The 19,555-nt window shown below is 49.1% G+C and overlaps 2 protein-coding genes across 2 annotated transcripts; both read left to right on the top strand.

Annotated features, from left to right (window-relative positions):
• Window positions 1-173: 173 nt before the first annotated feature.
• Window positions 174-13,898, top strand: LOC100747245 (MOXD1 homolog 1). The gene is made up of 10 exons (XM_012384147.2): window positions 174-2,120; window positions 9,477-9,629; window positions 10,530-10,703; window positions 10,975-11,058; window positions 11,498-11,687; window positions 12,026-12,291; window positions 12,382-12,800; window positions 12,891-13,090; window positions 13,182-13,312; window positions 13,495-13,898. Exons 1-10 carry the CDS (start codon window positions 1,110-1,112, stop codon window positions 13,651-13,653), a joined length of 2,787 nt encoding a protein of 928 aa, XP_012239570.1. The 5' UTR covers window positions 174-1,109; the 3' UTR covers window positions 13,654-13,898.
• A 1,851-nt stretch (window positions 13,899-15,749) lies between these two features.
• Window positions 15,750-19,306, top strand: LOC105680576. Its single transcript, XM_033320104.1, has 4 exons — window positions 15,750-15,959; window positions 16,549-16,675; window positions 16,838-17,605; window positions 18,141-19,306. The coding sequence occupies exons 1-4, from the start codon at window positions 15,750-15,752 to the stop codon at window positions 19,202-19,204; spliced, it is 2,169 nt and encodes a 722-aa protein (XP_033175995.1). The 3' UTR covers window positions 19,205-19,306.
• The last annotated feature ends 249 nt before the right edge of the window (window positions 19,307-19,555 follow it).

Below are 19,555 nucleotides of genomic sequence, written 5' to 3'. Positions count from 1 at the left end.
ACACCACCACCGATAAACGCGTCTCCGGTTTGAGAAAAAAGACTTCCGCAGGAAACAGTGGCAGACCTCGCCATCGCCATCTTTCCGTTTCCTGCCTCGTCGACTCGAAAGAAATCGGCCGAAAGTAATCGCTCGAAAGCGATAGCTGGAAAGCGATCGCTCGAAAGTTTCGAGCCGAAAGCCCTCGAACGGAAGGAGGAAGCCAGAAGGGGAACGTTTCTAGAAAAATGTCCGCTTTTACCGAAACTCGTCTTTACCGCTTCTTATCGCCGACGGAATAAACGTTACTCGAGAAATTGTCTAGTCGAAGAAGAAGAAGAGGAGCAGCTCCTCTTGCTTTTTCCCAGCGTCTTCTTAAGGCCGTCGTGGAAGCGTTCAAAGACCGCCACACGCCATCGGTTCTGGCTGCGAACACGCGTACTTTGACGCGTTATCGCGGTCGCGGTCTTCCGCGATCCGCTGATCCGTCGGCCTAACGAATTGGCGGAAAAAAGCGGAAACGCGACGCGAATTGGAAATCGAAAGTGTGGCTTGGCGAGTTAGGAACGACGACGAGGGAAGGGGTCGGCAGAAGCGGTAGTACGGGCCTGAATAAGGGCCCCAGGAAGGGGACCGGCTCAGGTAAGCAGCTGCAAGCGTCCGCAGGGGCAACAGCAGCCGCGCGCTTAAATTAGTCCCGGCACAACTGTCGTTCGCGTAACACCAAAGCGAGGAGAGAGAATTCTTCGGTCGTGCGTTTCGCAAGAGCGTGGTTTGGAGCGACGAATTTTTGAAGAGAAACGGACTGGCCGGTGTTTGGATATGTCGGTGAATGCGAAAAACGTGGAACATTGAAAGGGAGTTCGAGGTGAGATTCGACGATCTCAAGCTTCGCCATCGCACGCTAGAATTTGAAAGCACTCTGGAAATTGGAAAGTTTGCGATCGACGATCGACGATGCGCGGTCGCTAATTGGCTGAGCGAATTTGAACGAGAAGGAAGCCTCGTATGGGCGGGAGATCGCGAAGAAGCTAGAGGCGAAGATCGAGAGAGAACGCGGGGGCATTCGACGATCGTATGAAGGTTCACAGAGAGGCGAGCGAACGAAGAAGAAGAGGAAACGAAGGAAGATGCTGATACTTAGGCTAATCGCGGTGTCGAGCCTCTGCTGGATGGCCAGGTGCGATTTGTTGGACCTGTACGTGCAGCACATGGACGAGACCATGAGGACCTTGGCCTACAGGAACAGGCATCGTCCGAAGGACGTCGTATCGAGGATAAAGAGAAGTCTCGGAGAGGAGCAGGCGCTTCTCAGAGTAGGTACGTTTAAGAAACAACGGCTGGACGTGGATAAAGAGTGGTACGCGCGATGGAAGGCGAGGAGGAAGATCCTCCCTTACAAGGAGGACGGGCTGGACTTTGCCAATTCGAGGGAAGAAAACCCGGACCCGGATCAACACGAGTCGGTGAACAACGCCAGTCGGATACTCGGCGTCGGCGGAGAATCCGAAGAAACGACGACCGCGTCCACGCTGGAGATCAACGAAACCGAGAACGCGTTCGACATCGACGTCTCTAACGGAGAATCGACGCGGTCGTCCGGCAACGACACGGCGCCGTTCGACAAACGACCGATCGACGACGAGAATCCGAAGGCGGAATCTCGGGAGGAGACCACACGGACCGTGGATTTGCAGGACGACGTCGAAACGGACGAGAATTCTCGATTCGAGACGATGGAGGAAATCGGCGCCGGCGGAGCGAACAACCTCTTCGACGATCCTATCTCGAAGAGAAGTCCAAAGTCGCGAGACAGTCGAGTTCCGAAGAAGTACATACCACCGATGGACAAATTGGCGAAGCTGTTACGCGCGTCCAAGTATACCGGCGCCGAAGAGACGACGGACGATCGACCCCGAAGAAGCATCGAGCAACCGAGGTTCACCAGACGCGAGATACTCGACGACGACGGAGAAGTTATCCTCGAGTGGGATCCTTCGGACGAGCAGATGGTCACCTTCAAGGTGATCGCCAAGACCTTGGGATACGTCGGCATCGGATTCAACGAGAAAAACCACATGAAGGGAGCTGATATTCTGCTGGCTTGGGTGGACGATCACACGGGCACCGTCAATCTGCTGGTGAGTGCTGCCGCGTCCCATCTCGATCATCGGTCATCGCCAAAGGTATTCGGACCCGTGATCGATCGTCCCCGATCTCCGATCTTCCTTTTACCTGCGTCCTCTCTTCCTTCTTATCCCGTAGCCTTTGTGCGATCGTGCTTCCAACGATCGATCGGCATAGCAAGACGGTGATTAGGACGCGTGAGAATAGTCGAGCGGCCAACGGGAAAGTCTGCGAACGTCGGCGCTAGCCGTGTGGGAAGAACTCGTTTTCTTCTTATCGGAACGCGATCCTAGATTTCTATTTTCGCCGCGCTTTCGAAACGGCGCTTCCGCGATCGATCAAACGGATCGAGTAAATCGTCGTTGCAAATACCGACGTTAAACGTTAAAAGCTTTCGTATCAGCCGTGTGAATCGAGAGCTGGCGAATGAAAGAACGACGACGACGACGACGACGACGACGAACCGACGAGGAGCGAGAGGAAGGGAAGAAAGGAAAAGTAAAAGGACGAAGGCAGGTAAAAAAGGAAGGGAAGAAACGAAAAGCTAGGAAATTAAAGGAAGATTAAGAGGGGGAGGGTCGAAACAGCAGTCCGAAAGATCTGCCAAGCTGAGAGAAGGACGAGGAGAAAAAGAAGCAGCAAAAGGGGGTATCGCGAGCCGAGGTATCGGCCTCTCGCCTCTCCTCCCTCCCGTCCAAACCACCGAACCCTTCGCAGAAGGGATCCCCTTGCTCGTGGTTTCGTTTTAGTCGCACGATCCGTATTAACGAGGTTCGTTTAATTAACGCGTCATGGGAGATCCCGGTCGATCGCCTTCTCTCCTCGCGATCCGTAACAGCGCCTGGAAAAACCAACGAACACGATATTCGCGCTAATCGTAAGACTTTCCACTTCTCTTTTCGTTTTCGTTTTCGTTTTCCTTTTCGTTTCCGTTTCCATTTCTCTTTTCCCTTTGGATCGCGGCACATGGTACCTTCGCTTCGGAAATAGCGAAACAACTCTCTTACACGGACTTTGCTTACTCTCTCTTGTAATTTCAAGTATCCACACTCCGACGAACATTGGAGTTTCCATTCGGAGAACCACGCAACGAAGGGATTAAAAAGGAACTGGTTATCGAAACCTGCTCCACCCTTTTTTCTCCCTTTGCGCGGCTTCTTCGAATTCCTAATCTTAATTAAATTTATATCCATTCTCCGAGGTGTGCTACGACGTTGGTTCGAGCGCGGCCACGCGTACCTGCCCTCGTGATCTTCCACATCGCATCGTATTCGTATTCGTATTCGTATTCGCATTCGTGTTCGTGACGAATCGAAGAATGGCCCGGCGGAAAAGTGGAATTTTTCGGCTCCATTTACTCGATATTTATCCGCGAGACCCAATGCGAGGCCCAAAGTGAGAAGAAACGGGCAAAACGCAGCCACGCAGGTGCGACAGACGCAGGAGTCTGAACGGCACGCCGTTGCTAGAAAATTAACGAACGTGGTTCCGCCGGACGAGATAAAGTCGTGATAAATTTACGTCCGGCGAGGGCAGCGAGAGGCCTTTCTGTCCGCTCTCTCTCTCTCTCTCTCTCTTCCTCTCTTCGATTCGCCTTCTCTCGCCTCTTCCACCTTGACGAATTCGAAATCCACCGGCGAACCTGACCGCCTGTCAATTCCATGACTCGACGAATTTCGATGGGAATATCTGAAAACGAAGAAAGAATTGGACGAATAAACAAATTTCCCACACATCGAGGCGCGACGATATCGCTCGTATATCGATAAAGTTTGGAAGCGTTATGATTTTCCTGTATTTTTCGATTTATAAAAGTGATATCTACAGAGCTGTTAAAACATTCGCGGATACAGACGAAACGTTTGACGATACCAACAGACGCCGATCGTATTAGCAAATTATCGGAGGCGATCTAGTCGGAGTTTATCGGCAACTTCTTCCGCCAGCAAATATTTAGATAAATAATTGCCGTTTGTTCAGAACCGAGAACCGTCTCTCACGCGGCGGATACAAAATCAAGCCCGCGTAAATTCGAACACGCCAACAGCCCGCAGGCAAATCGTGCCACAGGCAATGGTACACGGCCGATACGGAATACACGGATGCAGAAAGAGAAACACGTATACGCTGGGTACAGGCGGGAGGTGAAAGTGTGCGAAAGGTTGCGTGACTGAATACGCGACGAACACACGAGGAAGCACGAAGGTGTGTAAGAAGAGGCCCCTTCTCAGGGGGCATAGGTATGTCGTGTCCTGGCAGTTGGTTCCAAAGGGTCCCCCAGTCAAGGCCTCCAGACATCGGCGGGGGGAGGCTACGCGAATCTTTGAGCATCGTTGCAAAGAAAGACGAAGACCAGCGGTGCTGGCTGGCTCGAACGAATCGGCCGACGCGCGATACCTCTCGTCCCTCGAATCTTCGAACGCGTGTCGAGAAACGACGTTAACTTTCTGCAACGATAAGAAAAACGAACGAATAAGCTACGAGAAACAGATCGAACCTGCTCTCTTTGCCTTCTAACTCTTAGAAATGGCGGATTTGCGGCAACACGGACAGCGCAGCGGCTTTGCATTTCCTTCGAACGGTATTTCTTTAGAAGAGAAGAAAAAAGCTGCAGCTTTCGTTCGCCGAGAAACAATGGCCACGATAATTGCTCCTTTCACTCCATCTCCTTATTACGCAGTACTACGCGTATTGAGCGTCTGCTATTTCGAATTTTAGTACAACGAAGTTCGGTCGACTTTTGTTCGTCTCGTCTCCTCCTCGTATCGTACGTTGGAACGCGATCGAGATCGCAGAGAGGGACTGTTTCGAGAAAGGACGAAACTGGAGAAAATTCGACGATCGCTAAATTATTCACCGCGAGCCACGGCGTGTGTGCACGTACGACGATTACGATGGTAATTTATCAGAGACAGGGAAGCACGTTTCGCAAAGCGAATCCGAAACGCAGGTAATCCGCGATCCGTCCATCTCGTGGTGCAACAGGCCCAACCTGAGACCAACTCGGTGCATAGACGGACGCACACATTCTCCTCTCTCCTCTTTCGCCGTGATCTTTTTCTCATTATCTTCGACATATCCTGCTCGTCTTTTTTCACCCGCCGCCAACCAGTTTTCGTTTGTTTCCGATCCAACTTCTTCGTCTTCGAGCTCTGCCGCTCCACGGCTTCGTAGACCCGTATACGCAAATAAGACGAGAAAGTATCGGCGTTTCGTAATTATAGCCCCTCGTGGTCATCGAATCACGACGAATACGTCGTGTTACAATCGTTACGAGTCGTTACAATTGTTACAAATTATCCAACTATTCCGCTCGACTCTGGGAAAACGAGAAAATCGTACAAATTAAAACCCAAGCCGAATCTATAACGAGTAACTTGTTCGCAACCGATTGATCGCGACCGATATCGTCGATCAACAGATTCTTATGCAAGAAAGGGCATCCAGGTCCAACAAATCGACGAAAAACTCGTTAAACTTGGAGAAAGTAGCGCGAGGTACCTATCGTTTGCAGTCGTATTTCGTTGCCTTTGCTTGGTTTTACCGCTTTGTCTCGACCGAGAAGCGAATCGTCGCTCTACTCTCGCCGTCGAGTAGCCAAGTGGGATTTTAACCGAGCATATGGAGAATATTTTACGGATCGATCCTCCGCATATGACGCAATATGACGCAATCGTAAAGCAAAGTTCGTAGATGATTCTCCTTTTGTCGTCGCTTTTCACCTCTTTAACGATCCTCTTCCAGCACGAGGCTGCCTTTCTTGCCACAGGCGATCGAAAGAAACTTCGAAGCACGAATTTTCATGGAACTCGATTTGCGTTTACGAGTTTATTCCAATTCCCCTTATAAACAAAATAAAAAATAGCATGATACTTTTCAGCTATCCGAGTCGCAATTAATTCGGAAAGATGACAAACCGGGCGAACAAATGCCAAGAAATGGGTATATTTCTCATTTTGTCTATTTTCACGGCTGGAAATCTGTTGCGACTGTGCGAGTGTCCGATCGATCGAAAGATAGAAACGCGAATTCGGCATCGATCAACGGCAAGAACGAGAGAGAAGAAAAACGCAAAGATCGCCAAGATTATTATTACACGCGGATAGGCGCGTAAAGAGAACCACGACGAGCTATAACGCGTCATCGAGCGTAATTGCGCGTAACAGCGTGTTCTTCCCAAGACCAAGACACGTGAGAACCGGATCGGCTCGTACCGTGACTGCGACACGTTGCAAACTGGCTACCTGTGCCACGGGAAAACTTTGCTCTGTCTCGTTCCAGCTTTCAAGAGCTTTTCGTCTTTTATTATTTCCCCGCTGTCAGTTTTTACGAGAATAAATTCCGAGCCAACGTCGCCAGCAAAAACTCGATTCGACGTCGTTCGATGGAATTTACGGAAGCTCTTCGCCTCTCACGAGTTTCCATCTGTTTCCATCTTGCGAGAGAGAATTCTGGACCGGTTAAACGGCGAAGCGGAAAACTCGAGACTTTTGCTATTCCGCGACGAATAGCGCTCTGACTCTAATTTTTCCATAAATATCTAGATACGGCGATCCAAACCAAACTGGTTATGACATTTTCTTTAAAAAGTAAAGCAGCGACCAAAGAAGAATCTGCCGTTTCTATATTTGCTTCGACTTTCCAAACAGAATCGTCCAATTTTCTAATTAGCTGATACCGCGAAACCGTATCCCAGCTTCGAATCGATTTCATCGAAATTCGCTTATCCGACAACGACCACATTTTCATCGACCGTTCGATCGATCGTACAAGCGTCGAGCGTTCGAGGAAACTGTTTACTCGCGTTAACGAAGAGACGCGTCGTTGTTTTGCCAGCGATTAGGAAACACGTCGATTTCGTCCGGTCTGTTCCGTTGATCGTGTCTGTTTAGAGACCGGTAGGTGGTTGTTCGCAGTTGCCTAAGAACGATAGGAAGGCCCTTTATCCCCGTCGAGGGACCGTCTTTGCGCTACCAGCTGCTGCTCTGCCAGGTGGTAAAAAGGAAGGAGAGCCGCTATACGAAAAGGAAAGGTAATCCGCGCAGCGACACGGAGAGAGAAAGAACGAGGAGAAGCTGGAAGACGAGAGGGAAGGAAGGAGGAGAAAGCGAGACAGCGTAAGAGTATCGAAACGAGATGGAAAAGCGTTGGAGGGAGAAAAGTATAGAGGGCGGTAAAAGTAAGAGTAAGTAAGAGCAAGAAGGACGGAGGGGAAAAAAGGGAAAGGGGAACATCGATGAAACGGTGCGTGAAAGAAGAGGGAAGAAAGGGAGAGAAAAAGGAGGGAGGACTGTACGTCCAAAACACCTGGCAAGCATCGTCCTTCTAGTGGCGCCTCTTTTTCTTCGGAATTGTCGGCCCATGGGAACCAGCGCGGTCCTCCGCGGCACAACTCCTCCGGGGGCACAAAGGCAACCGTTTCTTTTTTGCCACGCGTATATAGATCGGAAACTATTTTTCTCCAGATAGATCATCGTACGGATAAACGACGCCGATTCTTCGTTTCTGGTTCCCGTTGGTTGGCCGTTCGGCGAAACGCGTTTTTAACGAACATTCGTCGTTCGAGAACAAATGTACTTTCCAACGTACCGAAACGTCCAAGTTTCTCGGAAGACTGCCACGGGAAACGCGAGTACCGATCCATGACGTCACATCCGCCGAATTAATTTTCCGCATCCACGCACGTGTGCCTCTTTTCCCACGCATCGGTGACTCGATTCCACTGTTTCGAAAGGCTGGAACGGAACCAACCAGCCAGCCAACTTTTCGCCTTTTCTCACTCATCCTCCGTTGCGTTTCCTTCGGTCTGTCTAGTCGGAGCACCGATCCATCGGTCCTGTGCATTCGCTGAAACAACCACCGTGATTTCAAGTACAAGCCAATAGCGTATCGTACGGTAGTACGCGCAGAGCGATAGGAACGGTTGGCGAAAATATTCAAACGCCTCCGGAACCCTCTAAAACGCTCTATAGAAGCAGACGATCGTTATCAAGTCGTCGTTGTCGTTGTTACGGCGCTAACGACGTTTCCACATATTTTCTACGACACACACGTGCATTTTTTCGAGAAATTCACGCGCAAGTAGTTAGATGTTCGATGGTACGCGTCGATATCGTTCGATCTATACTCGGAGATCCTACCTTAGAAATCGCTCGAGTGCCAGGTGTTGGCACGAGCTTCTATAACCGTTTGCATAATTTTCTTGATCGACGATCAAACCGTACCGCCCGTTAAACACGGTCCACGTCGAGAAAGAAGACGCTTTTCCCGTTGACCGACAGGCACGTACGAGTTACCGCGATTAAAACGTCGCAACGACGATGAGTCGATCCATCGAATCGAGAGACCGCCGAGGAATCGCCGACTTTTTTTAATCACCGTCTAGCAATGCCACGGACGACGCTACGTGCTAATTAGCCCGACGACGATGAGAATATCCGGCTGCCATGAGAAAACCCCGAGCGGCGAATCTCGTGAGAACGCGCGCCCCAACGGCGAATCGCAGCCGCTAATAATTATGATTAATCGGAAATCGGTAGCAGGCGAGTTCGTTCAAATCCAAAGTAGACGCTCGTAATCGATCGTTCGGATTCACGCTGAACGCGAAAACGGAATCTCGCGATTTTAAACCGAGATTTTCAGTTTCCCTCTCCGTTAGCAGCTAACGCGTTTCATCTTCGCGGCATCAAATTTTTACAGACGCGCCAAACTACCGTTAAACGATACGTACGATATAATAATTAGCGTAGAGCACGAACAACCATCTTACGAACGCGAGCCACTGCGAACCAACGAGGCTGCGTTCTCTGTTCGGGTGGCCTGTTTCTTTTTTCTTTCGAGAGACGCGCCACTTTATTATCGCTTCCTCTTTACACGTGCTCGTTACAAAATACGCAACGAGCGTGACGATGCTCGGCCAATTATTTCGATTCATTAAGAGCAGGAAGGGGACTTCCCTTCGGCCTCTTACAAACTTTACCGCCCAACCATAATCGGAATCCAACGGACCCAAACGCTCGCGGCCACCCTTCCGATCGTTGTCAGCGTCACGGCTGACGGTGTTGTTTCCTTCGAGCGCATCCGACGCATCGGAATGTCGTTAACTTAACGGAACGTCGCTTGAATCTGACAGACCAATAAACGTTGTTACATCGTCGATTATCGAGTACACATCGAAGAGTAAAACGCGATTCCGCGGAGCAGTACCTCTGCAGAGAGTAAAGGAGAAAGCGCGGAAAGCGGAGAGGAACGAATCGAGCGTGACAAAAAGCTTCGATTCGTCGTCCGGTGTAAACACCTGGCGCTCACCCGACCCGATAAACTTCTTCGTCTCGTTCCGTCGGCAAATCAAATTTCTTTTCGTGTTTCAGGACTCGCACGGGATCGAAGGTCCGGAGGCGGCCCTGGTCACGGACACGTCGCAGGACGTCAAAGTGTTGGGTGGCTCGCAAAACGAAACTCACACGAGCGTGATCTTCTCGCGAAACTGGCAGACCTGCGATCCTCAGGATCATCGGCTCACGGTAAGGCTGCAAGCACGAACAGCGTCACGATCTTACGATTTACCAGAATATTCGATTTATCGTTTTCTTGCCCCGATCGTACCTCGTTTCTTTCTGCTATTCGTACAAACGATACCCTTCCTTTACGTTATTTTCCTTGTCCTCGATCGGAGCTACGCCACCTGGACACGAGTATACGGTTAATCAAAATCTAGACATCAGCGAGATCGAAAGATCCACCGGGTACCGATCAATTCGATTAATTTCGATAGCAACGATCGTACTCTAAACGATCGTATTCGAACGCGGACCACTGCTTCGTCGGTCCATCGTTCAAAGATATACAATCGTTGCGATCGAAACGCATCTCGACTAAGCAAATTCAGCGGTAAGCGGCAACGGGCACGGGGTTAAGGCTGGTGTATATGGCAATATGGGAATAAAATCAAATATCCGAGATAAAGGAGGATCGAGTTGCCTCGTAACCGCGCATCGAGCAATTACAAGTGGCGGGAGAACGAATCGTCCGATATTCGATTCCACCTGACGGAGCCTGGGAACCGGGAATAGCCGAGAAGATTTACAACGTAGAGACAAGAGCGCTGGTAGAATTCGCGGAGAGAGCCTCCTCTCTTTCTCGATTTATGCCCGGCACGAAGGCAGCCCGCGACTTTAACAGGCCCTTAGACCACGGTACGTCGAATTCCCGCGGCGATATTTAGGCGTTTAGCATGCCGTCCGCGACCCTCGTGCGTCTCCTCCGCGATTCCCATTCTCGATCCGCAGCGCGGGACTAACCAGCGTGCCGTCCAGCCCTTCGAAATATTTCTTAACCAGCCTATTTCCCATATCCGAGCCTCTCTTCCAGTTCCAACCGTGGCAGAACCATTATGAAAAAGTAATTATCGCTTGCTATCGCAGGGAGACACGATTCGAGTCCTCTGGGCGCTTCATTCCAGCGATCCTGAGCTAAATACCGCCGTTTGGCCCGGTGACAAGCGCGGAGGTAGAGCTTTGAGACTCAAGACCGCGGCCCCTCATGCACCTCCCCGTCATACTCGGGATATCAAGCATTGGGACGTGAAATTGAACCAAGTAAGCGGAATCTGGCAATCGTGTTTAACTTACGATTGTATCAACGACAATTTCTTATTAACTTTGTCCTCTCGACAAAGAAGAATTCTCGATACACAACGATGAACAAAGAAGACGTTTAGCTGCCGCGTTTCTCGCGCTGCTCGCTTCGTACAAGCGTTGCTACGCGGAAACGCTCAATGCGAAACGATCGATAGTTTAATTATTAATCGTTGCCTAGCAACGAGAATGCCTGTATCGTGATTAATCGTGTGTTCTTCTTGATACATAGCCTCCGGTTTCAGACAGCGTAGACACCACCTATTGGTGCAAGATCTTCAAGGCACCTCACAAAGAGAAACACCATATGATCGGGGTAAGTAATTGAAATTCGTCGAAATTTATCGAAATATGTCTTCGTTTTGGAATAAATTTGATGCGCGACGCGAGTACCGAGGAATGTGGTAAGGTTGGGTCTGATTCCGTATGTGCTTCACGAATCACGGTCATCCGTGCCGGATGGCATGGCACCGTGTCGATGGACGTCATTAGAATAAAGAAGGGCCTCGGAATGATGTCATTCCGTGGCCGAAACGTTGCCCGATTGCCAATTGAATCCGCTTGAGAAGATTTCTCGGCAGAAGAACACGCGGTTCGATCCGATATTCCGAAACTGTCTGGCCACGCGATTGATTCTTCTGCTTCTTCGAATCCTCTCGACCGTATACCGTCGTCGATATATCAGATACAAACACCGACTATAGGACGATACGCGCCAAACGTCGAGCAACGACTGATTCATCTTCCGATTTCAGTACACGCCACTCGTGGAAAAGGAGAACGAAGATTTGGTTCATCATATTATATTGTACGAGTGCGCCTCCACTTTGTCGATCTTGGGACAACACGCGAGAATCGTTGGAGCTCCGTGTTACAGTCCTACGATGCCGCGAGAATGGGAATCCTGTTTGCAGCCGGTGCTTGCCTGGGCGCGTGGTAGTACAGGTACACCAGAGGAAAGAGCATAAGATTTATTTGACAATTTCGATTGTTTAACTCGCGAGTGTAGATTTAACAGTCGGTAATTTAGATAGAACCGGAATTACCAAATATTACCAATTACTCGAAACCACGACAGCTTGTAAATTATCGTCTTTGCCGTTATCAGAAGCACGGCACGGCGATTCTTCTCGCCAATGTCGATACAGACTTTTCTCGAGACACGATTATTTAATGACACAATGACAAGTAGAACGAATATGGCGAGATAGAGATTGGTATAGAGATTACGTATAGTAGTAGCGAGATAGTATGGTATAGAGATACGATGTGTCTCGGCACAGGTGAATGGCTTCCGGAACACGTCGGTATTCCCATCGCGGAACATCCCGAAGGCTCTTATTACATGTTGGAAGTGCACTATAATAATCCGGATATGAAGAAGGTGGTAGACAGCAGCGGAGTACGTCTACACCTGACTGCGAACCTACGTCCTCAGGAAGCGGGAATTCTCGTTGCTGGCGTGGCTGTTAGTCCTCTTCACCTGATTCCACCGAAACAAAAGGAATACGCCACGGCGGGTTACTGTACTCCTCATTGTACCAACACTGTGCGTAAACGCCGCTCTTTCGACAATTGCGACACGCTTCTTCCATCCGTTCGTTTCTAAACTTTTAAACTGTGCGAATTACCCTTACAGATGTTCCCTGAAGGCGGAGTGAACATCGTTTCGGTGGTCTTGCATTCTCACTTGGCCGGTCGTCGTTTGAGTCTGAAACACATTCGCCAAGGCAAAGAATTACCCAGAATAGTCGAGGATAACCACTTTGATTTTGAGTATCAACAGTCTCATACTCTGGAGAAGGAGGTGAAAGTGCTTCCAGGAGACGAATTGCTGGCCGAGTGTGTTTACGGTACGTTGGACAGGACGAAACCTACTTTGGGAGGATACGCGGCATCTCAGGAAATGTGTCTGGCCTTCGTGGTACATTATCCGAGAACACCACTAGCAGCTTGTTACAGTATGACGCCGGTGAAACATCTGTTCAAGACTCTCGGCGTGTACAGCTTCAAAGGCGTTACTATGGATCACCTGGAGAAGCTTTTCCTAACAACTAGGTAAGCAAAAGGTAAAAGTTTGCGCGTACGACGCGCACAACGTATATTCTACGTACCTTCTTATCTGTTACGTTTGCTCGTTTGTCGCAGGACCGATGCCGTGACTATTCCTTCCACTGGTCAACAACAGCTTCCGATTTACCCTGCTACAAGGCCCAGCGAAGAAATTGACGAGGAACTTATAAGGGAGGCAAAGTCTGCCTTGATGGCTATGAGGGATTACACGGTGGAAAACGAGAACGATAACGTCTTCTCTCGGTTGATCATCGAAGAACCCGAAGAGTTCAGAGGTAAACGATACGAACGCCTATTCCCAGCAAACTGACAATCATCGTGACCGGATAACCGATATAAGACTACGATAATCACGTGTCTCGATAGGTCGAACTTTGGCCGAACATATGCTGGCTCTACCCTGGACGGAGGAACTTCTTGCTAGATCCATCGAACAGAGTCTGTATCATGGCAGGCACATGACATTTTGCAGAAAGAGGGACGATAAGCTTGCTCTGGTACGTCCAACTTTTATCCCTTCTCGTATCTTCTCCTTCGATATCTCAGCAGTACAAGCAACCTGCCTCTATTCTATAAAACGTTCTTCAACGATATAATAAAATAGAATAAAATCCATCCGTCTAAGGAACAGTTTTCAAAGGTGAAATTTATGACATTCGTCGTAACACGTTCTTTGCAGCCGGCTGACATACAAACGTTCCCAAACTACACAGCACTGCCAGAAACGAACGAAACCACGTGCAGCGAAATGGCAATGCTATCCAGTGCATCGAGGACCTTGTATTCTGACATCGTGCCGCTTCTCACGATTCTCGTTACGGCGATCGTTGTTTCCTAAAATTAAAGTCAAATACGTATTAGACGTTTGATTGTCCGTTGTTTGATCGTCGTTGATTCTACGGTCAAACGTATCCGTCTCTTATTCGTCTCGCTTACAAATCACCACTGTTCGAAACAGGCTAGAAACGAACGATATCGTCCAACAATAATTTACGAGGCCGATATATCTCTACCTGCAGGGATAGATAGGGCAAGATTTTGGAAAAATTTTCACCGCCCGACATATGTGTGTGTGCGTGCGTGCGTGTGTGTGTGCGTGCGTGCGTGCATGTGTGTATGTGTGTGTGTGCGCGTGCGCGCGCGTGTGCGTGTGTATGATGTGTACGTATATGTGTATACACACGCCCACACACGCACAAAAATATAATATAATATAATATATATGTATAATGTAATGTAATGTAAATATACCATCCACTTATTTATAAGGTATTCGCGCTACAAGCCTTTCCCCTCTATTTTATATGAATTTTGTATAAAAAAAATAAACCAGTCTGTAGAAACTGTACCATTGTGCGTATCGTCGTCGACTGCCATCCCCTTTTATTAAAAAATTGTTAGTAAAACCTCGAGCGGCGACGAATGCGAGTTAAAAAAAAGAGAAAAGTATAGTATAATTACAGTAGAGAAGAAGAAAAGGCTTTACGGAAATATTCTTACCGCTACAATGTACGGGGTGTCGGAAACCATAAAACTTCCAATCGAATACTTTCCATAACTTGCAGAGTTTCATAGATATGTGGCTACTTGCAACAATATGGACATTCGCGAATGCTTCGAGGAGTGATTTCACCGTTGTAAAACCGTTTGCTTATCGGAAGAAGAGATAATTTCGTTAATTAGTTGTATCGGTAGAGTAACGTAGTTGATGCAGAAATCGAAATTTTTCGAAATTTCCAAGCTATCGAACATCCCCTGTCACTTAGTCCGGCTACATTTCGCCGGAGTAAAGAGAGATTCAAACTGTTGGTGATCGATGTAGCGACTGCTTTGAAGCTCAGCCACAAGGCAACCGGGTAACCGATATATCAGCTACCACGCAGGTGTCCGGGCTCGCAATTTTCTAGATGGTTAACCAATTACGGAGGCGTCTGCGATAGTTCTCGACCCGATTTCATTCACGGTGATTTTCACCTATCGGGATACCCATGTCCCACGAGGTCCCATGTGGTCGGTGCTGATAAGCATTGAATTGCACCGATATCGAATTGTGGCGGATTTCTGCGAGTATAAAAGCTCGGCTCCTCGGAGCACAGGACATCAGTAGCTCTCTGGAGCTCTCTAAGGAAGAATACGAGGAGTCCTCCGAGGAACACTTCGCTGGCCACTCCAAACGAAAAGTTCGTACGAACCAGCAGTACAAACCGGCTACTACGAAAACGAGAGTCAAGTAAGTAGAATGTAGATGGAATCGCGAGTATAAGCGTTCGAAACCTCTTTAAAGTTGAAAAATTTCTTTCGACGTTAAGAATGCGACGTACGAGGTACGTTGCATTGCCGGTACGAGCTTGGCAGTATGTCGGCCTTCTGGTGGTATCCCTCGCCTGCCTGACGCTAGGTCTCGTCTCCAGGGATAAGGAGGGCCGAGCAGGAAGCCTGGCGGGACCCGAATTAAAACATCAAGCTCCTCACGAGTAACATTTCGCTTACTAGAATTTTTGAAAAATCTACGATTTATCGTATTAGAGTCTTAAAAGTTAGCTCATTCGATTTTTACCTTGTTAGATTTGCAATTTAATTTATTAGAAATTTCGAATTTAGTTTATTCGAATCTTAGAACTTGGAATTCGGTCTGTTAGGATTTTCGATCGTAGATCGTAGCATCTAACCAACTTATTGGAATCGTAAAACACACTGCGCCAAATCTGTCGTTTTCCTCGCAGAGTGGATGCCTGCCCGAACTCGAGCCTTTTCACCAAGATGCCTTCTTGCTCGAATTTCGAGCAAAACCAGACCAGGATTTCGAAGACGACCAAACAAACTAGAGACTACGGAATTTCCCTCGTACCAACCGATCTCAGAGTGTCCCGATCTCGAAGCTTAGATCGTGCCTCCAGGATACGGTCTCAATCTCGAGCTGACTTTGCGAGAACAATGGAGAGACAGGGCAGGCAGAGAAGCAACATCGAATACGATTCTAGACGTACCGTCGAACCGAGACATAGAATCCAAGATCGTACAAAACGCGTATCTGATTCTGCAAGCCGACCGCAGATCGCTCGATCGCTCAACTCCAGAACTACGCAGGATCTTGCTGAACGAAGATTGCTCGAAAGGTCTACCGACACCGATAGGCGTCGTCAAGTAAATAGGCGAGTAATCGATTCCCAAGAACGTGAAAACCTTGTACGCTCTATGGAACGACTGACTTTTACCGCCGATTCCCATCGAGAAAGGAACCAACCATCTCCGAGAAACGTGGATAGACGAAATCGTATCCAAACGACGATCAGACGCGACTCTAGACTGCATCGAGATCACAGATTTTTTACCAGAATGGAACAACGCGAAACGACCGACGAACGACAAAGTGTTAGTCGATCGGATGGTCGTGCGAATGCGGGGACAAACGAACGACGACGTTCTTTCGTTACGTCGTTAAGACGTTCCGTGGACAATTTCGATCGAGAGAGGAACAACAGACTGAACTTGGCTCGCGAACGACGCGAATCTTCGCCTGTCAGGGCATCTGAAATTACCAGCAATTACTTAAAGGAACGACGAGTCAGGGCTTTGTCCAACGATCGAAGATCGGAACGTCGGTCATTCGTGGATTCTAGAAGAAACTCAGAAAGGCGATCTGCGTCCGTCGAATCTGAAAACCGTGTAGAAGGTAGAGCCGATCCCAGACTCGTGGAACGGAGAGATAATCGTGTCGTTCATCAACGCGTAGATCGTAGACTTAGCGAAGAAAGGGTTCACCGTCGTCTCGCAGACCGAACAGCTGAACGTCGACTCATGGAACGAAGAACCGACCGACGTCTCATGGAACAAAGAGTTGACCGACTCGTCGTGGAAAGGCGATCCACATCCGTCGAATCTCGAATCCGCAAAGAAGCCAGAACCATCGATCAACGACACAGGGAAAAGCGATCCGCGTCTATCGAATCCCAGAACCGCGAAGAAGCTAGAGCTGATCGTCAAATTATGGAACGAGGAACTAACCGACTCGTCGTGGAAAGGCGATCCACATCCGTCGAATCTCGAATCCGCAAAGAAGCCAGAACCATCGATCAACGACACAGGGAAAAGCGATCCGCGTCTATCGAATCCCAGAACCGCGAAGAAGCTAGAGCTGATCGTCAAATTATGGAACGAGGAACTAACCGACTCGTCGTGGAAAGGCGATCCACATCCGTCGAATCTCGAATCCGCAAAGAAGCCAGAACCATCGATCAACGACACAGGGAAAAGCGATCCGCGTCTATCGAATCCCAGAACCGCGAAGAAGCTAGAGCTGATCGTCAAATTATGGAACGAGGAACTAACCGACTCGTCGTGGAAAGGCGATCCACATCCGTCGAATCTCGAATCCGCAAAGAAGCCAGAACCATCGATCAACGACACAGGGAAAAGCGATCCGCGTCTATCGAATCCCAGAACCGCGAAGAAGCTAGAGCTGATCGTCAAATTATGGAACGAGGAACTAACCGACTCGTCGTGGAAAGGCGATCCACACCGGTCGAATCTCGATTCCGCAAAGAAGCCAGAACCATCGATCGACGACACAGAGAAAGGCGATCCGCGTCTATCGAATCTCAGAATCGTGAAGCAGCTAGAACTGATCGTCAACTTATGGAACGAGAAACCAACCGACGTCTCATGGAACAAAGAGTTGACCGACTCGTCGTGGAAAGGCGATCCACACCGGTCGAATCTCGATTCCGCAAAGAAGCCAGAACCATCGATCGACGACACAGAGAAAGGCGATCCGCGTCTATCGAATCTCAGAATCGTGAAGCAGCTAGAACTGATCGTCAACTTATGGAACGAGAAACCAACCGACGTCTCATGGAACAAAGAGTTGACCGACTCGTCGTGGAAAGGCGATCCACATCCGTCGAATCTCGATTCCGCAAAGAAGCCAGAACCATCGATCGACGACACAGGGAAAGGCGATCCGCGTCTATCGAATCTGAAAATCGTGAAGGAGCTAGAGCTGATCGACAAAAATTGCAACGAAGAACTAACCGATATCTCACGGAACAAAGGACTGATCGACTCGTCGTGGAAAGGCGATCCACACCCGTTCAATCTCGATTCCGCAAAGAATCCAGAATCACCGATACACAGGGAAAAGCGATCCGCGTCTATCGAATCCCAGAACCGCGAAGAAGCTAGAGCTGATCGTCAAATTATGGAACGAGGAACTAACCGACTCGTCGTGGAAAGGCGATCCACACCCGTTCAATCTCGATTCCGCAAAGAATCCAGAATCACCGATCAACGACACAGGGAAAGACGATCCGCGTCTATCGAATCCCAGAACCGTGAAGAAGCTAGAGCTGATCGTCAACTTATGGAACAAAGGGCTGACCGACTCGTCGTGGAAAGGCGATCCACACCCGTTCAATCTCGATTCCGCAAAGAATCCAGAACCATCGATCGACGATACAGGGAAAGACGATCCGCGTCTATCGAATCCCAAAACCGCGAAGGAGCTAGAGCTGATCGTCAAATTATGGAACGAGGAACTAACCGACTCGTCGTGGAAAGGCGATCCACACCCGTTCAATCTCGATTCCGCAAAGAATCCAGAATCACCGATCAACGACACAGGGAAAGACGATCCGCGTCTATCGAATCCCAGAACCGTGAAGAAGCTAGAGCTGATCGTCAACTTATGGAACAAAGGGCTGACCGACTCGTCGTGGAAAGGCGATCCACACCCGTTCAATCTCGATTCCGCAAAGAATCCAGAATCACCGATCAACGACACAGGGAAAGACGATCCGCGTCTATCGAATCCCAGAACCGTGAAGAAGCTAGAGCTGATCGTCAACTTATGGAACAAAGGGCTGACCGACTCGTCGTGGAAAGGCGATCCACACCCGTTCAATCTCGATTCCGCAAAGAATCCAGAATCACCGATCAACGACACAGGGAAAGACGATCCGCGTCTATCGAATCCCAGAACCGTGAAGAAGCTAGAGCTGATCGTCAACTTATGGAACAAAGGGCTGACCGACTCGTCGTGGAAAGGCGATCCACACCCGTTCAATCTCGATTCCGCAAAGAATCCAGAATCACCGATCAACGACACAGGGAAAGACGATCCGCGTCTATCGAATCCCAGAACCGTGAAGAAGCTAGAGCTGATCGTCAACTTATGGAACGAGGAACTAACCGACTCGTCGTGGAAAGGCGATCCACACCCGTCGAATCTCGATTCCGCACAGAAGCCAGAACCATCGATCGACGATACAGGGAAAGACGATCCGCGTCTATCGAATCTCAAAGTCGCGAAGAAGCTAGAGCTGATCGGCAACTTGTGGAACGAAGAACCGACGCACGACTCGTTGAACAAAGGGCTGATCGACGACGACTAGCCGTGGAGAGGCGATCCACGTCCATGGCATCTCGAACCCGCGTTGAAACCGGAACTGATCGTCGACTTATGAAACAAAGAGCTGATCGTCGACTCGTGGAACGTGGTCTCACAGGGCAGAGAATCGATCGGCGAGACTTGAACTCGAGACGCTCGGTACGACAGACGCTCGACACCGATAGATCTCAAGAAACCGGCACTATGCTTGCTCGTCTTGGAAATGACATTCGCTCTAGCCAGAAGGGACAAAGATTTGCTGACAAAGCCCTGGCAATTTCTCCAGATAGATCTATAAACGATATCGGACGATCTCGCTCCGTGGAAAGGGATATTCGCTCTGCGGATAGAGATT

This window comes from Bombus impatiens, unplaced genomic scaffold (genome assembly GCF_000188095.3).
Source record: "Bombus impatiens unplaced genomic scaffold, BIMP_2.2 scf_0237, whole genome shotgun sequence".
Classification (NCBI taxonomy): Eukaryota; Metazoa; Arthropoda; class Insecta; order Hymenoptera; family Apidae; genus Bombus; species Bombus impatiens.
The sequence above is the reverse complement of the archived record's forward strand: the minus strand, read 5'-3'. Positions and strand labels throughout refer to the sequence as shown.

What these genes read in the sequence shown, in the direction of transcription:
- LOC100747245 (XM_012384147.2), top strand. Translation starts at nt 1,110, where the DNA reads ATGCTGATACTTAGGCTAATCGCGGTGTCGAGCCTCTGCTGGATGGCC. An exon ending in AGAACCCGAAGAGTTCAGAG is followed by an intron (nt 13,091 to 13,181) that starts GTAAACGATACG and finishes GTGTCTCGATAG; the next exon opens with GTCGAACTTTGGCCGAACAT. An exon ending in GGGACGATAAGCTTGCTCTG is followed by an intron (nt 13,313 to 13,494) that starts GTACGTCCAACT and finishes CGTTCTTTGCAG; the next exon opens with CCGGCTGACATACAAACGTT.
- LOC105680576 (XM_033320104.1), top strand. Translation starts at nt 15,750, where the DNA reads ATGGAGAGACAGGGCAGGCAGAGAAGCAACATCGAATACGATTCTAGA. An exon ending in ACACCGATAGGCGTCGTCAA is followed by an intron (nt 15,960 to 16,548) that starts GTAAATAGGCGA and finishes ATCAACGCGTAG; the next exon opens with ATCGTAGACTTAGCGAAGAA. An exon ending in TCCGCGTCTATCGAATCTCA is followed by an intron (nt 17,606 to 18,140) that starts GAATCGTGAAGC and finishes TATCGAATCCCA; the next exon opens with GAACCGTGAAGAAGCTAGAG.